This window comes from Thermobia domestica, chromosome 1, assembly GCF_964235325.1.
Source record: "Thermobia domestica chromosome 1, izTheDome1.hap1.1, whole genome shotgun sequence".
Lineage (NCBI taxonomy): Eukaryota > Metazoa > Arthropoda > Insecta > Zygentoma > Lepismatidae > Thermobia > Thermobia domestica.
Genome location: NC_137454.1, coordinates 267,305,643 through 267,329,267, shown reverse-complemented (window position 1 = coordinate 267,329,267; position 23,625 = coordinate 267,305,643). Strand labels below are relative to the sequence as shown.

Below are 23,625 nucleotides of genomic sequence, written 5' to 3'. Positions count from 1 at the left end.
GAAAAAAATTCCATGCCAAAAAAACATGGAAAAGAGATTCGCTTTTTTTTTTTTTTTTAAAAAAAAAAGCAGTTTTCTTCGAGACCTTAAACCACTACTCAGAACAGTTCTTGTTCTTCACTAAAAGTTTATTGTCGTTAAACATTATTCTAAGAACTGTACAAACAATTCGTTCGAACTAGAAAACCCTATATATTAACCCTTTTGAGATTCCCACTTTTTTAGGTAAATTTTAGAGTTTCAGGTAGGATCATGGTTCATATCCCGTTTTATTCGGAATGAAACAGTGTTTTCCTAATTTGTAAATTTCCCTAATATGTACCTAAGGCAAATTCCTGTCCAAATTGGGGAAAAAATATTTTTTTTAAAAAAATCACCGTTTCTTGCGAATTTCTCCCTTCTGATACACAACATGGACATGTGAATGTTACCAAAAAAAAAAAAAATACTGCTTCACTCCAAACAAAACGAGGTATGAACCATAATACTGGGGTAAATAGTCTTGGTGCTAAAATTCACTTACTATTTTTTCCTAATATCTACTATTGTTATTCAACAAGCTCTAGTGTCAAGACTCTTTATCGTAGGATCATAGTTCGTAACTCTTTGTATTTGTAATGAAGGAATATTTCCAAATGTACCATTCAAATTTCCCCATCATGTACCAGAAGTGAAAAAATCCAGCTTAGATTGGAAAAAAGAGATTTTTGTCAGGAAAAAATAACCTTTTTGAGAATTTCTTCCCCCAGATACATGCTAGTGTCATGGCAGTGGTACAGTTCGAAACAATACATCATTACAAACAAAATAAGGTACGAACCATGGTCCTACAATGAACACTCTTGACGCTAGAGCTTTTTGAATAACAATACATTAGTAACTATTATCCAAAAATGGGGAGGGAAATTTAGTAAATCAGCTCTAGCACAAAGACTATTAATTCTAAGATTATGGTTTGTAACTTTTTGTTTGTAATGAACCAGCGTTTTAAATCGTATCACTTGCATGTCCGTATCATGTAGCTGAGGGGAGAAATTTCCGCCCAAAATGTATAAAGAAAAGTGGGAAATTCAAATTTTCAAAAATTAACTTTCTCGGAATCTTATCTCCTCAGGTACATGACAGCGCAATGGTAGTGGTACCGTTGGGAACGTTGCATTATTACGAACAAAATGAGATACAGACCATGATCCTACGACAAATAGGGATGACCTGTAGCTACTTTACTAAACACGTTGACTAAAAATGTATAATAGGGGAAAAAGTCAGATTTTTTTTAAAACCACTATTTACCCTACTATCATGGTTTGTACCTTGTTTTGTTTGGAATGGTGGTAGGTTTTAAACGGTACCACTCACATGTCCCTGACGGGAGGAATTCCCGAAAAACGAAAAAGATCTGAAAAATCCCCTTTTTTCAACTTTGGGCAGAATATTCTTGCTTCTGGTACACAATAGGGAAAGTTGAGTGTTACAGCTGGAAACATTTTTTTTTTATTACGAACACAACTAGTTATGGAACATGATCCTAGGATTAATAGCGATGTGTTAAAAAAAAAAAAGCTCTAAAGCTTATCCTTTTCTTTCTTCCTTCGTTCATGTTTGTGACGTCACTGCCCCCCAGGCATCGCAAGAGTGACTGCAAAATTCCCATGAAACACATTCTTTGATGATTCTCCGCTTAAATGAATGCAAAAAACGCGGTGTGAAAAGCTTTAATAGAGATTTATAAACCAAATTCCGAAGGTCGACGCCATGGTTCAGATCTGTACCAAAAGTCCCCAAAGGGTTGATGTATTTGCCCTTCTTTTTCTTATGATTGATCGATTATTCTTGATTGTTGAACTTCTCATATCTATTTTTCTTCAGAATGTAGTAATTAAGTATCTTTCTCTTCTTATAATGAGGAACAAAGGTGGAAAGTATTTTCTTCATTAAAGTTGAAATATTACAAAAAAGAGGGAGAGAGTTCAAAATTTGACAGGCATAAAAGCGGTTGAAAAAACTTTTTAAAAGCCGTTTTTTGAGCCCTTGCGTACGTAACATCCAACTTTTAATATATTTAAGATGAACGGAATAATATAGTTTCAATTTGATTAAATGTTCAATGTAAAAAATAACCAGTCACTGTTATCCTATAGCTCATTTCGACACAAAAACTACACACTTCAAAGAGCAGAATTCGCACTTTTACGAATTTGTGAATTCTCTACACAGTTCCTTCACGTCCATTGAGTCAAGCTTGCCTGGGTCATTGTGGGCTTCAGATAAGTTTTGAGACGCCGCAACATTGAGAAACTTCTCTCGGCAGTTGCGGATGGCACCGGGATGCAAGCAGGAAACGAAGGACTTTCAACACTTCAGGAAACAACTCTCTTGTTTCTTAATAGAATTCCTTGAAATTCTCAAGCAGGTCTCTCAGATTTTTTGAAGTGGGAATATTGGTGAGTAACTGTTGCATCTCTAGCTGTAGTTGGTTCTAATTGACATGGTATTCTTTTAAAATGTCATTAATGTCTTGCGAAAAGTTACCTTCCAGAATTACATCCTCTATTGCACGATATTTCTTCAGTTCAGGCTGATGGAATCGACCAAATTTTGCAAATGATATTGTCCAAACATTCATAATAGGTTGCGCGTAATTTCTCTTCTGCGGTGTTGAATTGGTAATTTTTCGCGAATGTCTGCGAGTGTTCTAGTCTTTTCGGGATATGTTTTCTGCGCGGTAGTTGAGGAGATCCTTGTTTGTTCTATTGAAGCCCCCCCCCCCTATACAAACTGGGGCGAAAAAAGGAATAATTAATATATCTACAGCGCCTTTGGGCAATATTACATCCTTTTTTGTTCTATCGAAAGCGCCCCTATACAATCAAGGGCGACAAAAGGAATAATTAATATATCTACAGCGCCCTTGGTGCAATATTACATCCTTTTTTGTTCTATCGAAGGCGCCCCTATACAATCAAGGGCGACAAAAGGAATAATTAATATATCTACAGCGCCCTTGGTGCAATATTACATCCCTTTTTGTTCTATCAAAGGCGTCCTATACAATCAAGGGCGACAAAAGGAACAATTAATGTATCTACAGCGCCCCTTGGTATTAATGATTTCTTTTTTATTTTATCGAAAGGAATAATTAATATATTTACAATGCTCCGTCATTGTAACATTATTTTTTTTTTTTTTATTCTATCGAAGCATTATGTCAACCGTACATAATGAGGGGCGACAAAGGATTAAGAAAATGTTTATATCGCTGCATGACTGTCATATAGATACTTTTTATTTCTTTATTTTATTGTATCAAATGTGCCCTAGACAATCAACACAAAAGGGACAGAAAAAGTATCCATTAGTTATAATAATAAAAAGCACTGCACTCTATATTTTGCCGAAGGTTTGGCAGTGCATACAGAACACTGCTTTTGTACATAAACTTTTCATTCTTCAATCGGCTTTAAAGAAAAAGGCAAAGTAATATTGGGCGCCTTTGGCGTCCCGATAACTTCTACTAGAAGTTTGGGGGGGGCAATGCCCCCTTGCCCCCGTCTTGTTACGCCACTGCTTATTATATCCACGCTACGCTACTGTTTATATACATTTCCTCAATATCTCGTGAATCATTCAACAATTAACATGACAACTGGAAATCCAGATACAGTAATGACAACAATGATGGAGGCGAGATGACTAACTGAGGAAGCAGGTCAGCAGCATGTAGTTTTCACAGCTGATAAGGCTCTGTATCGAATTGCTGTTGATATCACGTAGTCTTACCCTGAGGAATTAAAGAATTTCACTCTTAGACTTGGTGGATTACAGGGCCGGCGCCAGCAGTTTTGCCGCCCTGAGCGGTACTTTCACATGCCGACCCTTTAATCCGCACCTTAATTTGACAGAAGACGTTCAAGTGTCGCGGAAAAATAAGATGCCCCATGTTTGAAAACATGTATGAAATGGAAAAGTGAAAAGAAGTATCTCTCTCGAATGCTTACGTAATATTTAAACGATTCCATAAATGGCAATATTTAGTATGCTCCATTTCGCTGTATATCTGTGATAGCCCGAGATCTGCACGGATTCGGGCTTACAAAGGACATGCCACTTCGGGCCCGACCCGATCCCGTGCCGTAAAGTTTTAAATATACAGCCATATTTCTCGGGCCTTTTCGGGCCTCACTTTGTAAATATACTGTGCAATGATATATATTGCACACCGTTCTTTCTGGAGAAATTTTAAAACACAACTGTAAATATATAATATAAATAATATATATATAATATAAATAATATATATATATATATATATATATATAATATCTAATTGTTGTCAATAAAAATACAATTTTGCGTTAATTATTAAGTTTCGGGCTTATTTGACTATCATGCGAGCTCGCGCCGGGCTCGGGCCTAAATGCTCAAACATATTTCGGACTCGGGTCGGCCCTCACATTGTAAATTCAGGAGCCGGGCCGGGCTCGGGCTAAAAAATTCCGGCCCGTGCAGACCTGTAATACAGCAGCGGAAACAGAAAATATTTAATATATATATATATATACTTTAGACACGATTAAGAATTTTAATTTTTAAGCTTATTTCATATCAAAAGGTGTTTCCAATAGAGTGTATGGAGCATGAAGATAATATATTGAATCAGATATTACGGCAAAACTAAGTGATTAGCCTAAGCCTTATAATGTACTAAAACACAATAGATATACATAAATTTAACATACCTTAATTGAAAGAAACTTTTCCTGCTTTGATATAAGCAAATTCCTTTATCACATTCGCGTAGCCATATGTTTCAGCCAGTTCGTATTCTATTGATATCATCGCTAGACCACTTAAGCGTGTTTGAATGCCTGAATGAAGACAAATGGGACCGTTGACGGGGTTTCTGTTTATGACACCAATGTCATATACCAAAGTGTTATTGGTTTGTTGTGTTCCAGATCAGTAGATGTTCGACTGTCCTTAAGCATGAACTAGCACCATTTCCAACTGCATTATTTATTGATAATGGCTCTATGAAATCCACATCTAAAAGTCTTAAAATCAACTTTAGCAGTTGAACTCCCTAATCGTGTTCAAGCTCGTCACAATGCTTATGTAATAGACTGTTCTGCAATTCTCTGGGTGACACCCTGTCCATCAAATGGAATTGCTTTAGATTTTGAGAAAAAGTATGGAGAATATATCAACGCTCGCCTACAAACTGCTGATGTATGTCTTGTATTTGATAGATATAATGACAATAGTATTAAAAGTTGCACATGGGCACAACGATGTGTAAAAGTCAGCAGAAATATCAACTGAGAACGAATACTTTCCTTCCACCACACGAAGTTATTCTTACAGTTTCTGAAAACAAGACTTAAGTAATTCAACACATATGCAACTACTTGTGTGAAAGTCTTTCCCTACTCTTCAGAAGTTGATAGTCAGTGGGCCTGATATTACCCCTATCGATATAACTCCAGATGGAACATTTCCACTTCCAGGTCTAAGTAATGAAAACAAGAAAGCAGACGTTATTCTTGTTCATCAAGCTATGCTATTAGCTAAAACTTCTATCATGGTTATTTCCGATGACACAAATGTATTTCTCCTCCATCATTATGCTGAAATTGTTGAAGGTAGTTAAGTCTTTATGGAATCTGCGACCAGCCAAAGAACAGCGATTGATATTTCAGCATCAAAGAAGTCGTTAGATATCGTTAAACATTTGCTAGCAGCTCACGCACTAACAGGATGCGACACTGTTGAAAGCATCTATGGAATAGGAAAGAAAAAGGCACTTCTCGTTTTAAAGAAGGGATTCAAATTGCCAAATCTAGGGAATCCTGCCGCAGAACTCAACACAGTCGTACACGAAACTTCAGAATTTATTGCAGCATACTATGGGCTTGAGCATCAGAAGAACATGTCTCAGGTACTCTGTGTAGGCCAAGAAAGTTCAAGCATGACATCCTTACATTTAAGAGCTTTTCCACCAACTCATGAAGCTTTCGTTGAACACACCAAAAGAGCCCACTTACAATGTGCTATCTATAAGAAGGCCATGCAACCAATACCTCCAGATATGGATCCACTTCAACATGGTTGGCTTCGAGACGATATAAATAAGTTCTTGGTTCCAGTTATTATTCCAGATACTTCAGCTGTAGTCCCAGGTGAAGTATTATGTATGATTCGCTGTTCATGTTCACAAGAAACGAAGTGTTTTAATTCTAAATGTAGTTACTCCGCAAACAAACTAGGCTTACAATGTTCTGTGTATGTGGCGGTAGTGATGAATGTGACAATCCACTCACGAGAACAGTGGAAGATAATTTCAGTGATTCTGATGAAGAAAGTGATAGTGAACAAAAATAGTTCATTGTACATGAAACAAGTGCAAAGAAAGTTCTAATAGTGTATTTTTTTTACATTCTGTGCTTTATTGTTTAACAATAATATTTTTAAAAATGTCAACTTCAATTTCTAGAAGGAATATGAAATGAAAGTACGCTACCAAGTTTACGTTAATTGCTGTATATGAGATCTTAAATGAGATGCTGTATATGGTCCATTTAACAGTGAGATTTAGATATTTCAATAAAGGCTTTTCTTACTTTTCTCCTAGTCGAATTACTCAAATTTATGCAGTATTACTTTAGTATGTATGTATTTTTCTTTTGTTTTCTTCTGTACAAGAAGTATAAAGTTATACCCATATTTTTCCTTTGCTCCTCCATTCAAAATCCCTAAAAGTAAATAAAGAAATAAACGTAAACTTTTATTTTAAACCTGGCAACACTGCTAATAGTTACTGTATTTTTTCAAATTTCGAATAGGGTAATGTTAACGATATTGATATTCACTTACGTACCGAATTTGGTTGTTCTAGGATGAATGGTTCCTGAAATATTGAAGGAAATGTCTGAAAATAGTGGCGTAGCATGATCTAATGAGACCCCCAATTTCAGGCGCCCATATCTCATTTTGCCCAAGAATGACAGAGTGGCACCCGGCAGATTTTTGCTTAGCGCAGCAAGCAACAGTAAAAAATCAGTAAGAAACAGTAAAAAAATTTTGGGCGTACGACAATTCCAGGTTCAATGTTCTGGCTACCAGACTATAGCGAAATTTTCTCGGTAATCAATTATATGACAATAACCTACTTCAATGCTCTACAAGCGACCAACTGCTTGGGAAGTAACGTGTAACTTAGTTGCACCTGTCCAGGCGTTTCTGATATCACCAAAAGTACTGGTACTTTTGTCTCTAACTGTGAAAATATATTTACTAAAACTTTTTTAAATAGAAACTTTTTTAAAGTAAACAATTTAGTAATATTCATAAACCATAAAATAGCGAAGCAAATTTAGGCTACATTATAGAATTTCTAATTCTTTCTAACGTAAAAGTTAATAAAACTTATTGTTTTAGTATTAAACACTTTCTGAAATATAGGATTTGTTAGTGAAAAGTATTCTCTAAATTATTTTGAACACATCTTTCAAATTATTTCAAGATCGATATCGCGGTTACAATTGCCAATAGTCTCAAATGCATAAAATATCAACATAATAAGATGTAAATTGGAAATCTTCTACTTTAAACCTTTTTTAACCCACCCTTTAAACAAATCAGTAAATGTTTGAACAAAATCAGCCCAATAACTTCTGAGGTAATCACGAATATTATGCTCATGTAGAAAATAAAACATTTCGATTTTCTTTAATACTTAAATGGACTCGTTAATTGAAACCGGCAATTTTAACATAACTTTTTAAAAGGAATTTATAAACTTCTACACATAAAACTGCTCCTTGTAGAATAATGTTCTTAGATTTATTGTAAGTGAAATCACTATTCTTAATATGAATCAGGCTTTCCAACTACATCACTCGCGTTTGCTAAAATCCATAAAATCACAAGAAACCCGGAAAAATTTGCCAAGAAAACTTTCTTTTGAAATATGGATACCCACATCAAGCTATCAAGTTCACACACACATATGAAATTTATCTCCGCAAACATATGCCATAGGATCCGTAGTATTTTTCAAGTTTGATTATGTATGAAAAAAAAAAAAACTACTTTCAAATCATTTTTGTACAATACAAATTTGAAAAATCAAGAACGAAAATTCAAGATGCTCCTCGTAGCCTAATTTGGTTGTTTGTACGCCATTATCTTTAAAATAAATAAGGGTTTACAAATATGACAAGTGTCCATACATTTGGGAAAAATGTTCCAATTTTATTTTTCATTTGGAAAATCAACCACCCAAGTCAGTCAAAATAAAATGTTATCAACATATTTTGATCCAGACCGATTCCAGGGTAATCGCAAAATTATTATTATTATTATTATTATTAACAATATAGATAACATTTTTATCAACATGTTACTGAAAAACGTTAATCATGTTCATAAATGTTACTAACATTGTTAATAACAATATTCTTAAGATTTATTGAAGAAACGTAAAAATGTTGATAAATGTTTTCAACAAATATTAATAACATATGTTATTAACATTTTGAAACAAGAATTTCGAGATTTAGTTAAAAACATTGTTAATAGCACGTGTTATTAACAATGTTACCCTCGGTGTAAATTAGTCTTTCGATATATAACAATGATTCGATATTTATACAGAAATCGGTGCTGATGTACTCAAATACAATAAAAATGTTGACTACCCGCATAGGATAATGACTGATACAAAGTTGGCATAAAATTACATCCTATTAATATATCAACATGACGGCCAATATGAGGGAAAGCCACCTGCTAAAATTTTATTACACAATGTGATTTTATCTTCCGTATCCAGTTCTACTATAATTTTTATTTCCAATTTCTCAATGCAGAGCCAAAGATCCAAGCTCATACATGAATAAAAGAAGGTAGATTCAAAGAAAAGATAAATGTTTCTGTCCATCATGATTCTCATTAAAGTAAAAAAAATTAGCATTTTAAACCTCCAACTAAGATTGTTATTCTATATTTGAAGTGCTTCTTTTTGTTTATTGTTGTAGTTTTAGAATTTTGCATAGTCCCTTGTAGCAGGCACGTAGCCAAGGGGGGGTCCGGGGGGTCCGGACCCCCCCTTCGAGACCAGAAATAAAACAATTAAGGAAGGATAAAACAAAATGAAATGACAAAAAGAAGGATCAGCGTTAAAAATTAAAAAGAAAACTACAGGAAGCTTTTGCTTACTCTTTCTTATGAGGAGATTTGTATTACTTGCAATATGGTGGTGAGGTAAGCGAGGTATTCTGGAAGAGTCAGGGAATTTGAAATTTCAAGAAAAGTTATGGAATTCTCAGAATTCCTGCTACTAGTCAGGGAGATTTCAACCTTTCGAAAGCATAAGTGCCGTTGTGTAACAGCGTGGGCATTTTTAATCATAACTTTTCGTCATCGCATCCTTGCAGTATCAAACATGTTATTTCAAGGACAATTTTCTGTTGCTCCTTTAACCTGTCATTTGAAACCGACAGTAGTTGACGGAATAATAAAAACGAAAAAATTATGTTAGCATTTGATTCAACAGAGAAAGGAACGCATATAGAGTAGAGGGGGGCAAGAGTACGTGGGGGGTAAGGATACGATTCCCTAAAATCAGGTGAATATATTCGCGTATGACAATAATGCGTCTCGTGGAGTTTGATGTTAATGGCGTCTAGATCCTAAACAAGTTTGAGTGTGCTGCGGCAAACTACAAGCTATCTAGGTAATTATTTATGTTTTTCTAATAGTTTGATATAATATTGGGACATAAGTAGTAAATGAATAACTTACACAATTTTATAACGATTTCAAAGTACAATAAAGCGTTAGTTTCTAACATATCCATTGTTTGACAGGATGGAGTAAATTGCCTTTCTTCGAACAGTTGGCTGTACAACATCACGGGAAAGTCAATTGTGTAGTGAGGGGGCAAGGGTACGCAGATACTTACGGGGCAAGGGTACGTGTACGTACTCTTGCCCCTTCTGTTCTATGAAAAAGAATCCAATTTGATTTAGAACTAACAATCAAAAATGAATGTAGATTCCGTTTTAATAGAGAGTGACGGCAAACTTTACAAATACTGGTTCCCATATGTAGCCTCTAACGTTAAGAATTCTGAAGAATCCTGATATTTTCTTATGTACGAGGGATACATTTTTATTATAAATACCATTCCTTATATAACACTATCTAAGGTGGTGTTTGTTTTCGAAACAGATAAACGTGTGAGACATCTGCAGTTATTGAATAACGTTACGCTTGCTTATTTTATTCAGGTTTCAGAAATACTATGCTTTGTCCTCTTTTATCTTACATGTCAGTAGTCTTCAGTAAGAAATTTCAATGGGCCTTATGCAGAGTCGTTCTGACGCGCGATTAGTGCCATACTAAAAAGTTCGACTACCGTATGTTTCCTGTAGTAGTCAGTCCTTTAGTAATCATACGTTAAAAAGACTCTGCATAAGGCGGTATCAGTCCAATGATTGGTATGGGATCATACAAAGTTATATGAAGCTAACCTAACCTAACATTTGACAATATGTAGCTTCATCAAGGATTGTTCTTGAAGTTCTCAAGTTACCCTCGTAGGTGACAAGCATTCTGTAACTGATGGAATAAGCTGAATTTGGAAATATATTTTTATAAAGGGTCTAAATATTATCTGATTTTTTTTTGTATCCTATGCATTCCCATTACTGATATGAGGAGAATTAAGGATTTTTCTTTTCTTTTTTCTTTTTTTAAATGAGAATCTGCAACGTCTTCAGGTACAATAAAGCCAGTAGGCCTATTTACCGAAGAATTGGAGAACGAATTAGTGGAATATATCACATTACTGGATCAACTCTTCTATGAATTAACTTTAAAAGATCTAAGAAGAATGGCATATAATTTTGCTGAACGTAACTAGTTGCCCCATATCCTTTAGCCATGTGAATCGAATGGCAGAAAGAGATTGGACAGAATCTTTCCGTCGTAGACATTTAAGAATTGCTTTGCAACAGCCTTCAAAGACTGGTCTGGGAAGAGCTCGTGGTTTTAGCAAGCCACAAGTTGAATGCTTTTTTAAGTGTCTAAAAATCTTGTAAGACAAAACGGCTTTTCTCCACGGGATATCTACAACATGTACGAAACTTGCATAAATACGCTTCCTCATAAAGTTCCAAAAGTCGACTAAAAATCAGTTGTGAATAAAACTGTATCTAGTGATTTTGGAGTTAACATAACAGCTGTTTCATGGAGTGCATCTGGTTCCTTTATTCCCAAAATATTTCCCACAAAACAAATGACACAAGAATTATTGGATGGCTCGCCGCCAGGTTCTGTGGGAATATCTAATTCTGGTTCATCAACTCACTACTTTTCGTAGAATGGTTATATTATTTACACCAGCATGTGCGATCAAATTTGGTTACGAAAAAGGTGTTTTTACTTGTTGACAATCACACCTCTCATATTTCAATCGAAGCGATTGATTTCTGCAGGCAAAATGGGATAGTGATGTTGAGTTTACCACCAAATCCCAGTTGTAATTTGAAACCATTAGATCGCTCCTTTTTTGGCCCGCTGAAATCCTGGTATTCAACAGCGTGTGATAAATGGATGAGGAATCATCCATCCCACATAATTCCAAGTTGCGAGCTTGTTTACTGAGGCTTACTACAAAGCTGCAACCATTGGTATCCAGCCTTCAAGAATCTGGAGTTGTCCTACTGAATCCAGATGTGTTCACTGAAGAAGATTTTCTTCCTTCTATTGTGGATGTGGTAGACTTAAATGTAGAAGCCAGGTCTGAAGACGAAAGCATTCCTGAAGCAACAAATCAAGCATCAGACCTGAATAGAGCCCCAAAACGTTCATCGGATGATTCACTGGAAGTAAAAAGGGACCCATGTTGAAATAAACTATCTATGTTGAAGGAGGGATCAAACACTCCTTTGCCAGTTGCTCGTTCTCCTCCATCTGTTACCAAACCTTTAAACAGTAACGCTAGATCCTCACTAGAAGCAAGCAAGAGCTCATGCGGACTGTCCACTTCAAATACTCTTCTGCCGGTTGCTCGTTGTCATTCATCTGTTACCTAACCTTCAACCAGTAACACTGGATTCTCACTAGAAGCAAGCAGGAGCTCATGCAGATTGTCCACATCAAACACTTCTCTGCTGGCTGCTCGTTCATCGGTTACAAAACCTTCAACCAGTAAACTGATCTTTACTGGAGGTAATCAGGGGCCCATGTGGACCATCTACATCATGCACTCCTTTGGTAGTTGTCAGTCCTAGTCCAACTGCTACCAAGCACTCAACCAGTAGATCTTGATCTTCTCGAAGTCAGAGATTCTGACATCCTCTCCTTTCAAGCAGAACTTACTTCCGAAACGGCGCCCTCCAAAGAGCAAAGGCAATCATCATCTTGCACCAGGAAAGCTACAACCGAATTTGTAGCTACAACTTCTCAGGTCAGTAAGGAAGTAGTATACGAGTGTCCATTATGCAATATCATCTACAGTTATCCACCAATAGAAGACTGGATCAAGTGCGCAAGATGCCATGAATGGTGGCATGAACAATGCACATCATGTAAAGGAGTAAGCACCTTCATCTGTGATAATAGTTAATACTCTTTTGGGTGCGTGCTCTTGCCCCTTTGATTTCGTACTCTTGCCCCACATATAGGGGCAAGAGTACGAATTTGAATGTTTTCATTTTATGAGTTCTAGTTCCTCTAAGAATAGAGGTATATAAAAGTTGAATTCACATTTCCTAAAGGAGAGTTCAAGTTTTGTGTTCAATGTAAAAGTTTTCCGTTGTAACTATTTTTCACCAAAATATAAAGGTTTAATTAAAATTTGAGTACTCTTGCCCCCCTTTCCTATATTGTAAAACTGGTTGAATATACACATGCTTCGCACAGAGGTTGTATTTGGAAGTCAACGCCTGTGGGAGTATCACCATTGATTTCAGCGACCGCGAAAACTATGGATTTGATACTAATATCGGTCATTTTGGGCTATTTTTACATGTCTCGGTATCCACCCCCCGCTGACTCCCTGCCCGTATACTTGCAAGTCATAGCTAATGGAAGTGTCACCATTGATTTCAGCGACCGCGAAAACTATGGATTTGACACTAATATCGGTCATTTTGTATTACTCTTATAATGTCTTGGTATCTCACCCCCCTCCGGTGACCCCCGGCCCGGAGCCGAATAACGTGAATTTGGAAGTTAATGCTACTGGAGTTTCACCATTGATTTCAGCGACCGCGAAAATATGAATTCGACACTAATAGCTCAAGTGGTAGAGCGTTGACTTCGCATTCGGGAGGTCGTGGCTTCGAATCCCGCTGCCTACCATCCTGACTGAGGTTTCCCAGGGTTTCCCCTCAGTTCTTCCAGGCAAATGCCGGGATGGCACCTACTAAACAGGCCCTGGCCGATACCTTCCCAAATCCTTTCCATTGTTAATGTTGTTGGATATTCAATGTAAAATGGCCTCTGAGCTGTATCTGGTGATTGCTAAATAAATACATAAATAAATATAGGTCATTTCTACTCCTTTTACATGTCCCGGTAAACGCCCCGCTGAGACCCCCCTGGTTCGAATTTCGACAAAAACGTTTAACTTTGGTCTGGAGCCTGTACCAAGGTATTCGTGACAAAGTTGGTAACTTTCGGTCAATTTCTCTGGTTCCCAAGCCGGTTCCGGTAAACGCCCCTCTGAGGCCCCACTGTTTCGTAATTAAAAAAAAAAACCGCTTCGTCTTCATCTGAGGCCTGGGCCAAGGCATCCCTGACCAATATTTGGTAACTCTTGGTCCACTCGTCTGGTCCCCAGGCCGCACACAGACAGACAGACAGACAAACACACAAAAAACCCTTTATTTATTTATATTAGAAGATAGTTTACAAGACAGCATTCAGTGTGTACTTTTTATAATAATTGACATCATAACGAAAGCAAAATTGTTATCTTTTTCAATACTTTTTTTAAAATTATTTTGCTCGAAATTTCTTCATAGTTTGTTATTAAAATATTTGCCAACATATCCTCATTTTATTGTCCTAACAAACCAATATAAGTTGATAGTCAAGTAGTTTAGATTGATTGATCTCCTGGGCCTTCAGAATTTCATATCACTCGTCCCCCCCCCCCCCGCTACGAAATCCTGGCTAAACGAACTAATATATGTTCCAGTAAAATAGTTTAGAGTGATCGAGCCCCTTTTGTGATGACCACAGTATTTCATGTCATGGACCCCCCCCCTTCACGAAATCCTGGCTACGTGCCTGCTTGTAGACAATGATTCTATGTGTTTTTCTCATGGAGAAGTTTCAAAAATACTGATTTTGAAAATTGTTTTCCAGAATTCATGATACACTGCTGGATATTGAAATAAAACAGCAAGGAAACATCGGATTAACCCCAAATTTTCAAAAGATGCAGATCGTGAAGAACTGTGACATTACGTGATTATGTATTATCCTTCCACGATATTGGCGCCAGTATTAAGCTGAATCCGTGGAAGGCGATGCGAATATGCAATCCATGGCTGCATAAAGGCAATACCCAAAGACGAAATCGCCTCGTCATATCACGGACGAAAGAGGACAAATCTCCTATAAGCATTGATACAGCAGATCGGACAGGCAAATTTAAAATACTGGGAAGCAAATCCGATTTTGTTGCGCCGTTATCGCCGATTGTTCCACGAACAATTCGAAGTCTCCTAGCGAGATGGTGCATCTGCACTGTGCTCGTTACTGTGGTTCTATTTGACTGCATGTCTTACATGTTGTGTTTCATTGGTGCCGGGAACTTCGTGCATGGAGAATCGAATGGTATCATATCCTCTCTTCGCACTAATTCCACTCTAATTTAAGCATAATGATCGCCGCCTATGTCCGTGGCGCCACAGTACCGTGTTACAGGTTGCGTGACGTTTGCATTACACATCGACATATTGGTCCGACAGGGGACGTTATGGTACGTGGTGCAATTGGATTTCGTAGCCGCTCGTGTCTAATACATATTGACGGATCTTTGACCAACTAACAGTACTTGATGAGATGTTAGACCCACTTGTGATCCATTTATTGAATGTTTGGCATAGAGACACTTTCCAAAACGATGCCCGACCGGATGTTGCACACAGCGTCCTATAGTTGCATTGCAGATACAATGTTTCACTGTCTCCTTAGCCGGTATGTTTACCTAATTTCTCAGTAATTCAACAAGTCTGAATCAGGATTACACAACCAGTAAACACTAGAGACCTCTTCCAGCGACAGATGCTTTGGCGATGTCTTTAACTCCGAGGATTGTCATACTCTAGGAGGACACCCAAGATCTTATTATCTTCACATCTCATCGTGTTGCAGCCGTTTTGGACGCCCAAGTGAATCTACGCGCTAGTGACCTATTAATTTTCTGCTAAACTCTCGTGTCGCTGCATTCAAGTATAATCGTTTCACATTTCCGTATACATTAGGGATTTTCCTGTCTTGCCTGAAAGCACCATAGTTTAAAATAAAATAACTAAATATGTTGGAAATGATTTAACTGCAACAAAATTATAGGTGCTTATGAACGCAATATGTCAAAATAATTTTTTTCGAGGGTAATAGCATTGGGAGTTCTCATTTCGAGAACCGGATTGTATATTTGTTTAGTATATATATTTTAAGGAAGTTGGGCATTATCCAAATTCCTCTAATAAAGAAATGCGTTTTTTCATAATTAAAGTGTTCATTACAGATTTCTTGATTATCTATTTTACAACAGCGCTAGTTTAATATGTAATTTTGAATCACGACATTTCAAATTATACAATGAAAGGAAAAAGTTCAGAAGAAAACCATAAAGATAAATAAAAGGTACAAATATATACGTGCAGATGTACTAACACAACAGCTAATTTGGTATAAAATGGTAGTGTTTGTATTTTGCACAGGTTCATTTTAACTTACGTGTATGCTTCGTAGTCTCCCATGTTAATAGCTTCAATTAGTTGCTCCGTCATCTTGATAATTTCTTGTTTTCGAGCTGAAAAAATTGAGTTATCATATTAGCAAGCTAACAGAAGATAAAGACTCTACATATATGAAAAACCACCACAAATATAACTAAGCCGAAGCTTTAGTAGCGAAAAGCATTGCAGATATCTAAATCCTCCGAACTCAGATGTGGATACATAGATTCTAAACACTGATACTACATAAATCTGAATAGATGTTTTGCAAACAAATGAGGGTTATCCAGAAAATAAAAACAGTTTAGTTATACAAAATGAAAATGACAATATTTATTGGGAAAAAACAATAATTCAGTAACAACAAATGTTTAACTGAAGGTAGTGATTATGTAAAGAAGTGAAGGAAGCTTCAGATATGTATTTGTTCATGAGCTTCAGAACACCCATGTTATGCTCTGTTATACTCTTCTGCTCCCAGTTACTGCATTCAAACAAAAGACCGCTCGCGCATTTCCCCCACGTGACTCACTCTTCTTTCTCTTTTCAGGGTCAACTGGCTTCCATAACAGCTGTGAGTGGAGGTTGCAAGAATTCGCCCTTGTGCAATTTGGGTGGTCAAAATGAACTGCATGGTTGAAAATCCCGCCGACTTTGAGGTAACGAGTGTTACTAGATTTCTGAAAACTCAAAAGGTGAAATCAGCAGAAATTTACTGACAGCTGAAAGCAGTGTATGGTGACAATGTAGCGAACGAAAGAAATGTGAAAAAAATGTGTGTAATGTTCAATAATTGAAGAACAAATGAGCAAGATGACACTCAACCTGGACGTCCATCATTCATCACAAAATACCTGAAGACTGCAATGAACAACAGACTCTTGCAAGACAGGCGCGTAACTCTCGACGAATTGCACGTTGTTTCTAGACATCTCTCGTTCTTTGTTTGGTGAAACTGTGTTGCAGCATCTCGGCTAAAACAAAATTTGTGCACGATAGGTCCGCGTCAACTGAGTGATAAACACAAAACTCAGAGAATGGACTCAGCATTGACATGCTTGACACGGTATCACACAGATGATGACGCCTTTTGTGATCGAATTGTGACTGGTGATGAGACCTGAGCGTCTCACATCACCCCAGAGAGCAAGCGATAATCACTTGAGTTGGCATACCTTATCATCCAAAAACCTAGAATACTCAAACAGACACACTCAACACAAAAGGTCATAGCAAAGGCATAGCATAGGTCTTTTGGGATCGTAAAGGTGTTCTTTTAGTGAATTTCATGCCAAAAGGCACTACGATCAATGCAAATCGATTGTGAAACTAAGAACTACGGCGAGCCATCCATAACAGGGAGACAAGGAATGCTTCCTGGAAGAATTGTGATTCTTCATGACAATACCCGCCCTTACACTGCTGCTGCGTTTGAGAATTGCTGGATCAATTTAGATGAGGAATGTTTGATCATCCACCGGATCACCGGAGTTCGGACCTTGCTCCTAGCGATTTCCATCTTTTCCTTAAACTGAAAGTGTTTCTGGGCGGAAACGTTTTGGAGGTACTGAAGAGTTGGAGAATGCAGTGACCTCCTGACTTAAAGAACTGGGGTAGAAGAATAATAGATTATATCATGGGAATTCTCAAGCGCAAGAACAGATACGACGAACGTTTAAATGTAGGTAATATTATGTAGAGAAGTGAGAAAGCTTTAGGTATGTAGCAGAATTGCAGAATTTCTTTTCAATGAATATTGTGTTTTTCATTTTGTAGAACTAAACGGTCTTTATTTTCTGGATGCCTCTATAAAAAGATAAATAATACAAAATTCCTGAATTATTGTATAAGTAATGCTAAACAATGACCGAAAATACAATACGTAACGTCAAACGCAAGAGAAAATATTAGGTATACAGAAAATATTCAGCGTCCTATTAACATAGAAACAATAATAATCGCAAGCAAAAATTTAATATAACATGTTATTAATAATAGCTACTTTTTGTAACTGCTTGGATATAATGGAAGATTATAAGCGATGTATAATAAATTGTAATGCCTTTTAGCATATCTTTATCTCCGCATCAAAAAATTGCGACAGCTGACGCCGTGCAGTTAAGCCACCCAATATACACCTTCTTATCCCATAATCTTGTCAGGTAAAGAGACCCCCCTCTCTTTTCCTTTCTTCTCTTCCATACTAAAATTAGCTAACAACATGAGCGCAATTCTAATTTCAAACTACACAAGTATTAGTTTCGATAAAATGAAATAATAAAACTGAGACGAATAGAGGCTCATAAGTTGATGCAGGGAGAAACTGAAACAAACACAATGAAAAATTGAAACTAATGGATGTCCATTACACAGAGACTCAGAAATGAGGCAGAGAGAGAGAGAAGAGGAGATAAGAAGAAGAAAAAGAAAAAAGAGAAAAGATAAAACTGTGGAATTCAAACAGTAAGAAAAGAATCTAACATTTTAAAGTTCCGTTTCCAAAAATCCAACACTTTCATAATGGATAGCATACTCAATTTCAAGTAGTACTGTAGATCTCTGAGACACATCTAGGATAATGTCGAAAGTTTAACACACATTCTTTGTTTCCGCGTGGTTCGATTGCAAATTCGGTAGTGTCCATTGGACATACTGATACAAAATACATTCTAATATACCCAGTAGATAGTGTTGGTCATATTCTCCATTTCAGACTACTAACGCAAATTGAACAAAAAAATAATAATAATAAACGAAACGAAAAGAAAAAGAAAGAAAGAAAGAGAAAATTGAAGAGTGCTATTTTACTGCTAAATTTCTATCAGAAATACCCTATATTCAAAGTCCAAACTGTATCGTAATGAAAAATTCCAAATGTTCGAAAGGAAAAGTTTATGCTGCTCATAGTTGTAGCATCTTTCAAATTTCAACGTGAATTAAACACACTGAATTACAGGATGGAAACAAATTTCGTGTCGGACTAGTATAAATAAAATTTTGTTTTCAAATAACCAAAGGGGTTACCATTTTCTAGTCTTTTCCGAAGATTTATCTGTTCCGAACATCCAGCATTCATTTCATCTCTTCCGGATATAACGTTATTTGCACAGATTGAACGAACATGCTAAGAGCTCAAACGGATCACCGTGTCAGTCGGATGATGTTGGTTAGCTTATAGACCACCACTGAATGGAGGATTGAAATCCGTAATCACCCGGTAATTCGACTGAGACTCGGTAACCCAGAAAATAAAAAATAGATTTTACTTATTCCCCTGCGTTTAAACAGTATTTCTGTCAGAGATGACCAGGACTGGAGATGTTATCCCCGGAGCAGGAAAAACACGACGCCGAAGTTCCCAGTTAATTAGATTCTCCAGACCAGGTATATCGGGCTCTTGCTCCGTTTTAACTTTGGAACATGAAGTGTGTGTGTGTGTGTGTGTGTGATGGAGAGAGGGGGATAAATGAAAGATGCACAGGACAGGGAAACGTCAAGAAAGAGAGAGGGGGGGACGAATATAAATATGAAACATACTTATCACTGCAGTGGATGATGTAGAACGCACACACTGTTTACTCGAAGTATCGCCAGTGATGCCTTATAAGTTCTCCATCAGAAGATGAATCTCTGTTTGCAGCCATTATTTTATGCGAAAAAAATCATACTCCTGATGGGAAATCGAACCAAGGTTTTCCATTTGGAAGTCTAGTACGTTACCACTACACCACCGATTGATTTAGCCGAACTTTATTTAACAAATGGTGTAGTGTTTCTTTCTGAGAACGATAACACGAAAAGTGTATACTGCAGATCAATGATGTCTTTGGAATGCCCTGGTAATTCCCTTGCCCTTTCCCAACTAACATTCGTAAATCGTTTCTATCATGATACAGGTATTTGCTTCCAGATTCTTATGTATTGCTTATTTAGTATGATAAGTCGATTCTTCACAATCACTTTGTAAAAAATAATTTTGGCGTAAACAGGATTTGAACCTATTTTAGATAGCCGTATTATTCATAAGGCCATTACATTACCCCTACACTATCACGCCACGTGAAATTGGAAGCCTCGGTTTTATCGAAACTAATACTTGTGTATTTTGAAATTAGAATTGTGCTCATGTTATTAGCTAATTTTAGTATGGGAGAGAAGAAAGGAAGAGAGAGAGGGGGTCACTTTACCTGACACAATTATGGGATAAGAAGGTGTATATTGAATGGCCTAACTGCACGGCGTTAGCTGTCGCATCTTTTTAATGCGGAGTGTACAAGTGACACACTAGAAAATTAACATCTTGTGTCTTCGTTTAAATCATGTTTCCCATGAGGGAAAAAATAATATGTCGCTTTTCTCCAATAAATCTGAAACTCTCTCAACGTTCTATACCCACGAGTGAGACCTATTGTCAATCTAAAACTTCAACTTGAAACGAAATCGTCACTGTGTAAACCCCTATATCGCTACCTCGAGGGAAGGGAACTATAGGTCATCGACACATGGGAACCAGGAAAGCGTCTGTACATCATCTACACCTACAAAACGGATTGCAGGACGAAACCAGGAGTCGGTCGTCATTCGTCTGCGAGAAGGATAAGTGAAGAGACATTTTGTGGTCAATTTGTGGTCAGCTAGTGATCAATGCCACCTCAATGCATCTTTAGTCGATATTTTAGTGCTCAAAGGCTTAAACTTGCCTCTTGTAGTTATTATTAGCACTAATCACATCACCAGAACCGGATTAAGACTTTCGAATAAGCAAAGTTTCCAAATAAATAATGGAACTGTGTACAAGTAGAGAATTGTAACGATCCCGTTACTATGAGTTGGAAAGAAGAAAATGACTGAAAAACTATGAAAAAGAGAAGAAAAGAAATGTTGATGATTATGCGATATTGATGATTATTTTTCTCTGATTTGTACAAATTAATAAGATTTTGTAACCTTCCTTGTTTTTTGCTTTTTTTAAAAAAAGCAAAGGAAATGAAGAGAATCTATTTATTATTGTAGTGAGAGAGAGAGAGAGAGAAATTCATTCCTTTACTGTTGGTTAGTTCAAGGTCGCTTGCGCGGTAGGGGACGTGACTTATCGCGATCGTAGCTCCGTTGTCCTTCGAGGGAGCTCGCAGCCTTCTCGGCTGCGAACTAACCCATGAATCCCGATGGAAGGCGGACGTTTCTGCAGTCTACGAGCAGGCGGATAATTTTTCCTCGATGTCGAAAAATGGGACGCATGTCTTATTCGTTTGGCTTAGTTTGTGGTGTCTGCTATTTCCTGTGTTAAGTTACAGTTGGAAGGAGTTAAATCAATTCACAAGAATAAAAGTGCAAGCTGTGTTGTGTTTTGTGATTTCCTTTTTTTTTTTAAAAAAAAGAAAGAGGATAAATAGTGATACAAGTGTTGCAAACGGAAGGTTGGTGTTTGACCATGTGATTTTGTGGAATCTAATTAAGATTGAAGGGGTAAGATTATGCTCTGTGGCTTTCCCAGTGTTCCGGATGGTGCTCGAAGTATTAAGTGAAAATTTGTCATTGCTTAAGTTTCTATATTTTTACGTCAGACAAGTTTGTTCCGAGTTTAGGAGCCCAGGGGCATTTGATGGTTTCAATCTGTAACATACATATCTGTATAGTTGACCTAAGTCTTGGTCGATAGGTTGCTATTTCATTTCGGCGACAAAACCATCGTATTTTTAAAGAGAGTGATTAAATGGTGGAACTCCCATGTGGGTCACTCACGGTATAGAAGAGTTGATTTGCAACTGAGTAAAAATAACCCTGTTCTTTGCTATTACCTTAAAAATAGCATGTTATTAATGTACCAATACTCGTAATATCCAGAATCTGAAGTGGTTTTTCGGTTGGTGGAATGGTAATGTGGGATATTCGAGTGAGAACAGAGGTCTACTCCCCATTGCAGGTTGGAACGCATGGTCTTTCATTAGAATTATATTCTCTGCAATAGTAGTAACGACCACTCTCTTGGTCTAATTGTCTGACGGAACGGTGGAATGATAATGTGGAAAAACGAGTGAGAGCATTTCAATTTGATGAAACCAGACCTAAGTTCGGTCATAGTGGTTTTAGTAAGCCTAGAAACAAGAACGTGACTTTCGTTATTTTCCATGGAAGTTAGTTTAGTTGAATGGTGGAACAATAATGTTGGAGATTGAGGTGAGAGTAGTGGTTAATGTCACTAAGTAAGAGACACTGTACCTTATCCTGGTTTTTGTCTCGTAGTTTCACTGAAGATTTGTATCGTGACTCGATGTTTTGTGGTCCGAGAGAGCCGACTGGATCAGTGAACAAATTAGTTACATTCCGACATTTTCTTTTTCAGACCTAAGCATTGGTCTTTGAACTAGTTTCTTAAACACAGCCAAAGCACATTTATTCTTGTAATCAGATACAGGACGGACGACAAGCAGACTGAGATCGAGGCATAAAAACCAAAGAAAGGTAACATAAAGAAGAATATAATAGGTGAGTGTATATTAATATATATTTCAGTTGATTGTCCTTTGTTTGTGTTTAGTGTCTGTGGGTTGTCGGGAGGCCATTATTCATAACCGTAGTGGTTCGGATTCTGTTCGGTGCGCTGTATTGCCACACAGGGATTCGAACCAAAACTGTGAACTACTTAGTGATCAGATCCTTCAATAGAGCGCGAACATACCACCATGTGAATAACTGTATGAAATTCCGGTACGATTTTCATTCAGTTATTCACATTGAAGCACAAACATTACTAATTTAACATGCAGATAGCTTATTACTAACCATATAATTAAATAGGAACATTTTCATAGAACTAATTCAATTTAGTTTAACATATATATTTTCGGGCTGTCTTAGTGACGTTTGTTTTACTGCCCTCTTTACTGTTCACAAATACTTACATGTTTTATAATTCACTATAATATAGACTTAAATTTATAACATTAATTTCCAAGTCAAATCTGTATTATGTGAATAGAAGTTTTTCAGCCCATATTACAATACACCGACGCAACACGCACACGAACGATCACGACAACGGGCGCGGAATTCGCACTGTTTATTATCAGTTCACATATTCAATAAACTTGAGTGATCATTATAAAAGTATCCTCTTCGCCAAAAGTGCCTTTACATCGCCGTGACGGGTATGTGACCGCGCAGTACTCCAAGGAAGGGATGGTTGCATAAGAAATTGTGATTATTTTTGAAGTTTTTATTTTGACTAGGGAAATAACGTAGGTATAGGGAGCAAAGGCATAGATTTGAAGCATCAGTACACTATCATCTCTGAAAAGATTCGTATTCTCAGTTTTTCATTTTATTCTCTGATATGTTAAGTTAATAACTGCTGACAACTGCTACTAGCGCTTTTCACTCTTCAGGAATTTAACTCGACATGTTCGCAGGACACTTTTCTAAGTCCTAAATGTATGCGTGAATTATTTCATTCGTCTCACTGTCCTTATTTCAGAATGGAAACTGAATATGCTGAACGTGAATATGTTTCGCTGTCGTAAAGCAAGGGTCATAATAAATGTAAATAAGGTTCTTATTATTAAATAAAACACAGAAGTATCTATTCCATGTATAGCACAATATAATACAGCAATTAACCAACATGATACTCACTAACGCC

General features: G+C 36.9%; 1 protein-coding gene across 22 annotated transcripts in view; it reads right to left on the bottom strand.

The window, feature by feature from the left end:
* The window catches only part of CaMKII (Calcium/calmodulin-dependent protein kinase II), a 1,422,941-nt gene that overhangs the window by 317,297 nt on the left and 1,082,019 nt on the right, over positions 1-23,625 (bottom strand). For all 22 annotated transcript variants that reach the window (XM_081726364.1, XM_081726368.1, XM_081726335.1 and 19 more), the window contains one exon: positions 15,985-16,060. In XM_081726364.1, coding sequence (XP_081582490.1) covers positions 15,985-16,060 — 76 coding nt within the window. The remainder of the gene's footprint in view (positions 1-15,984; positions 16,061-23,625) is intronic.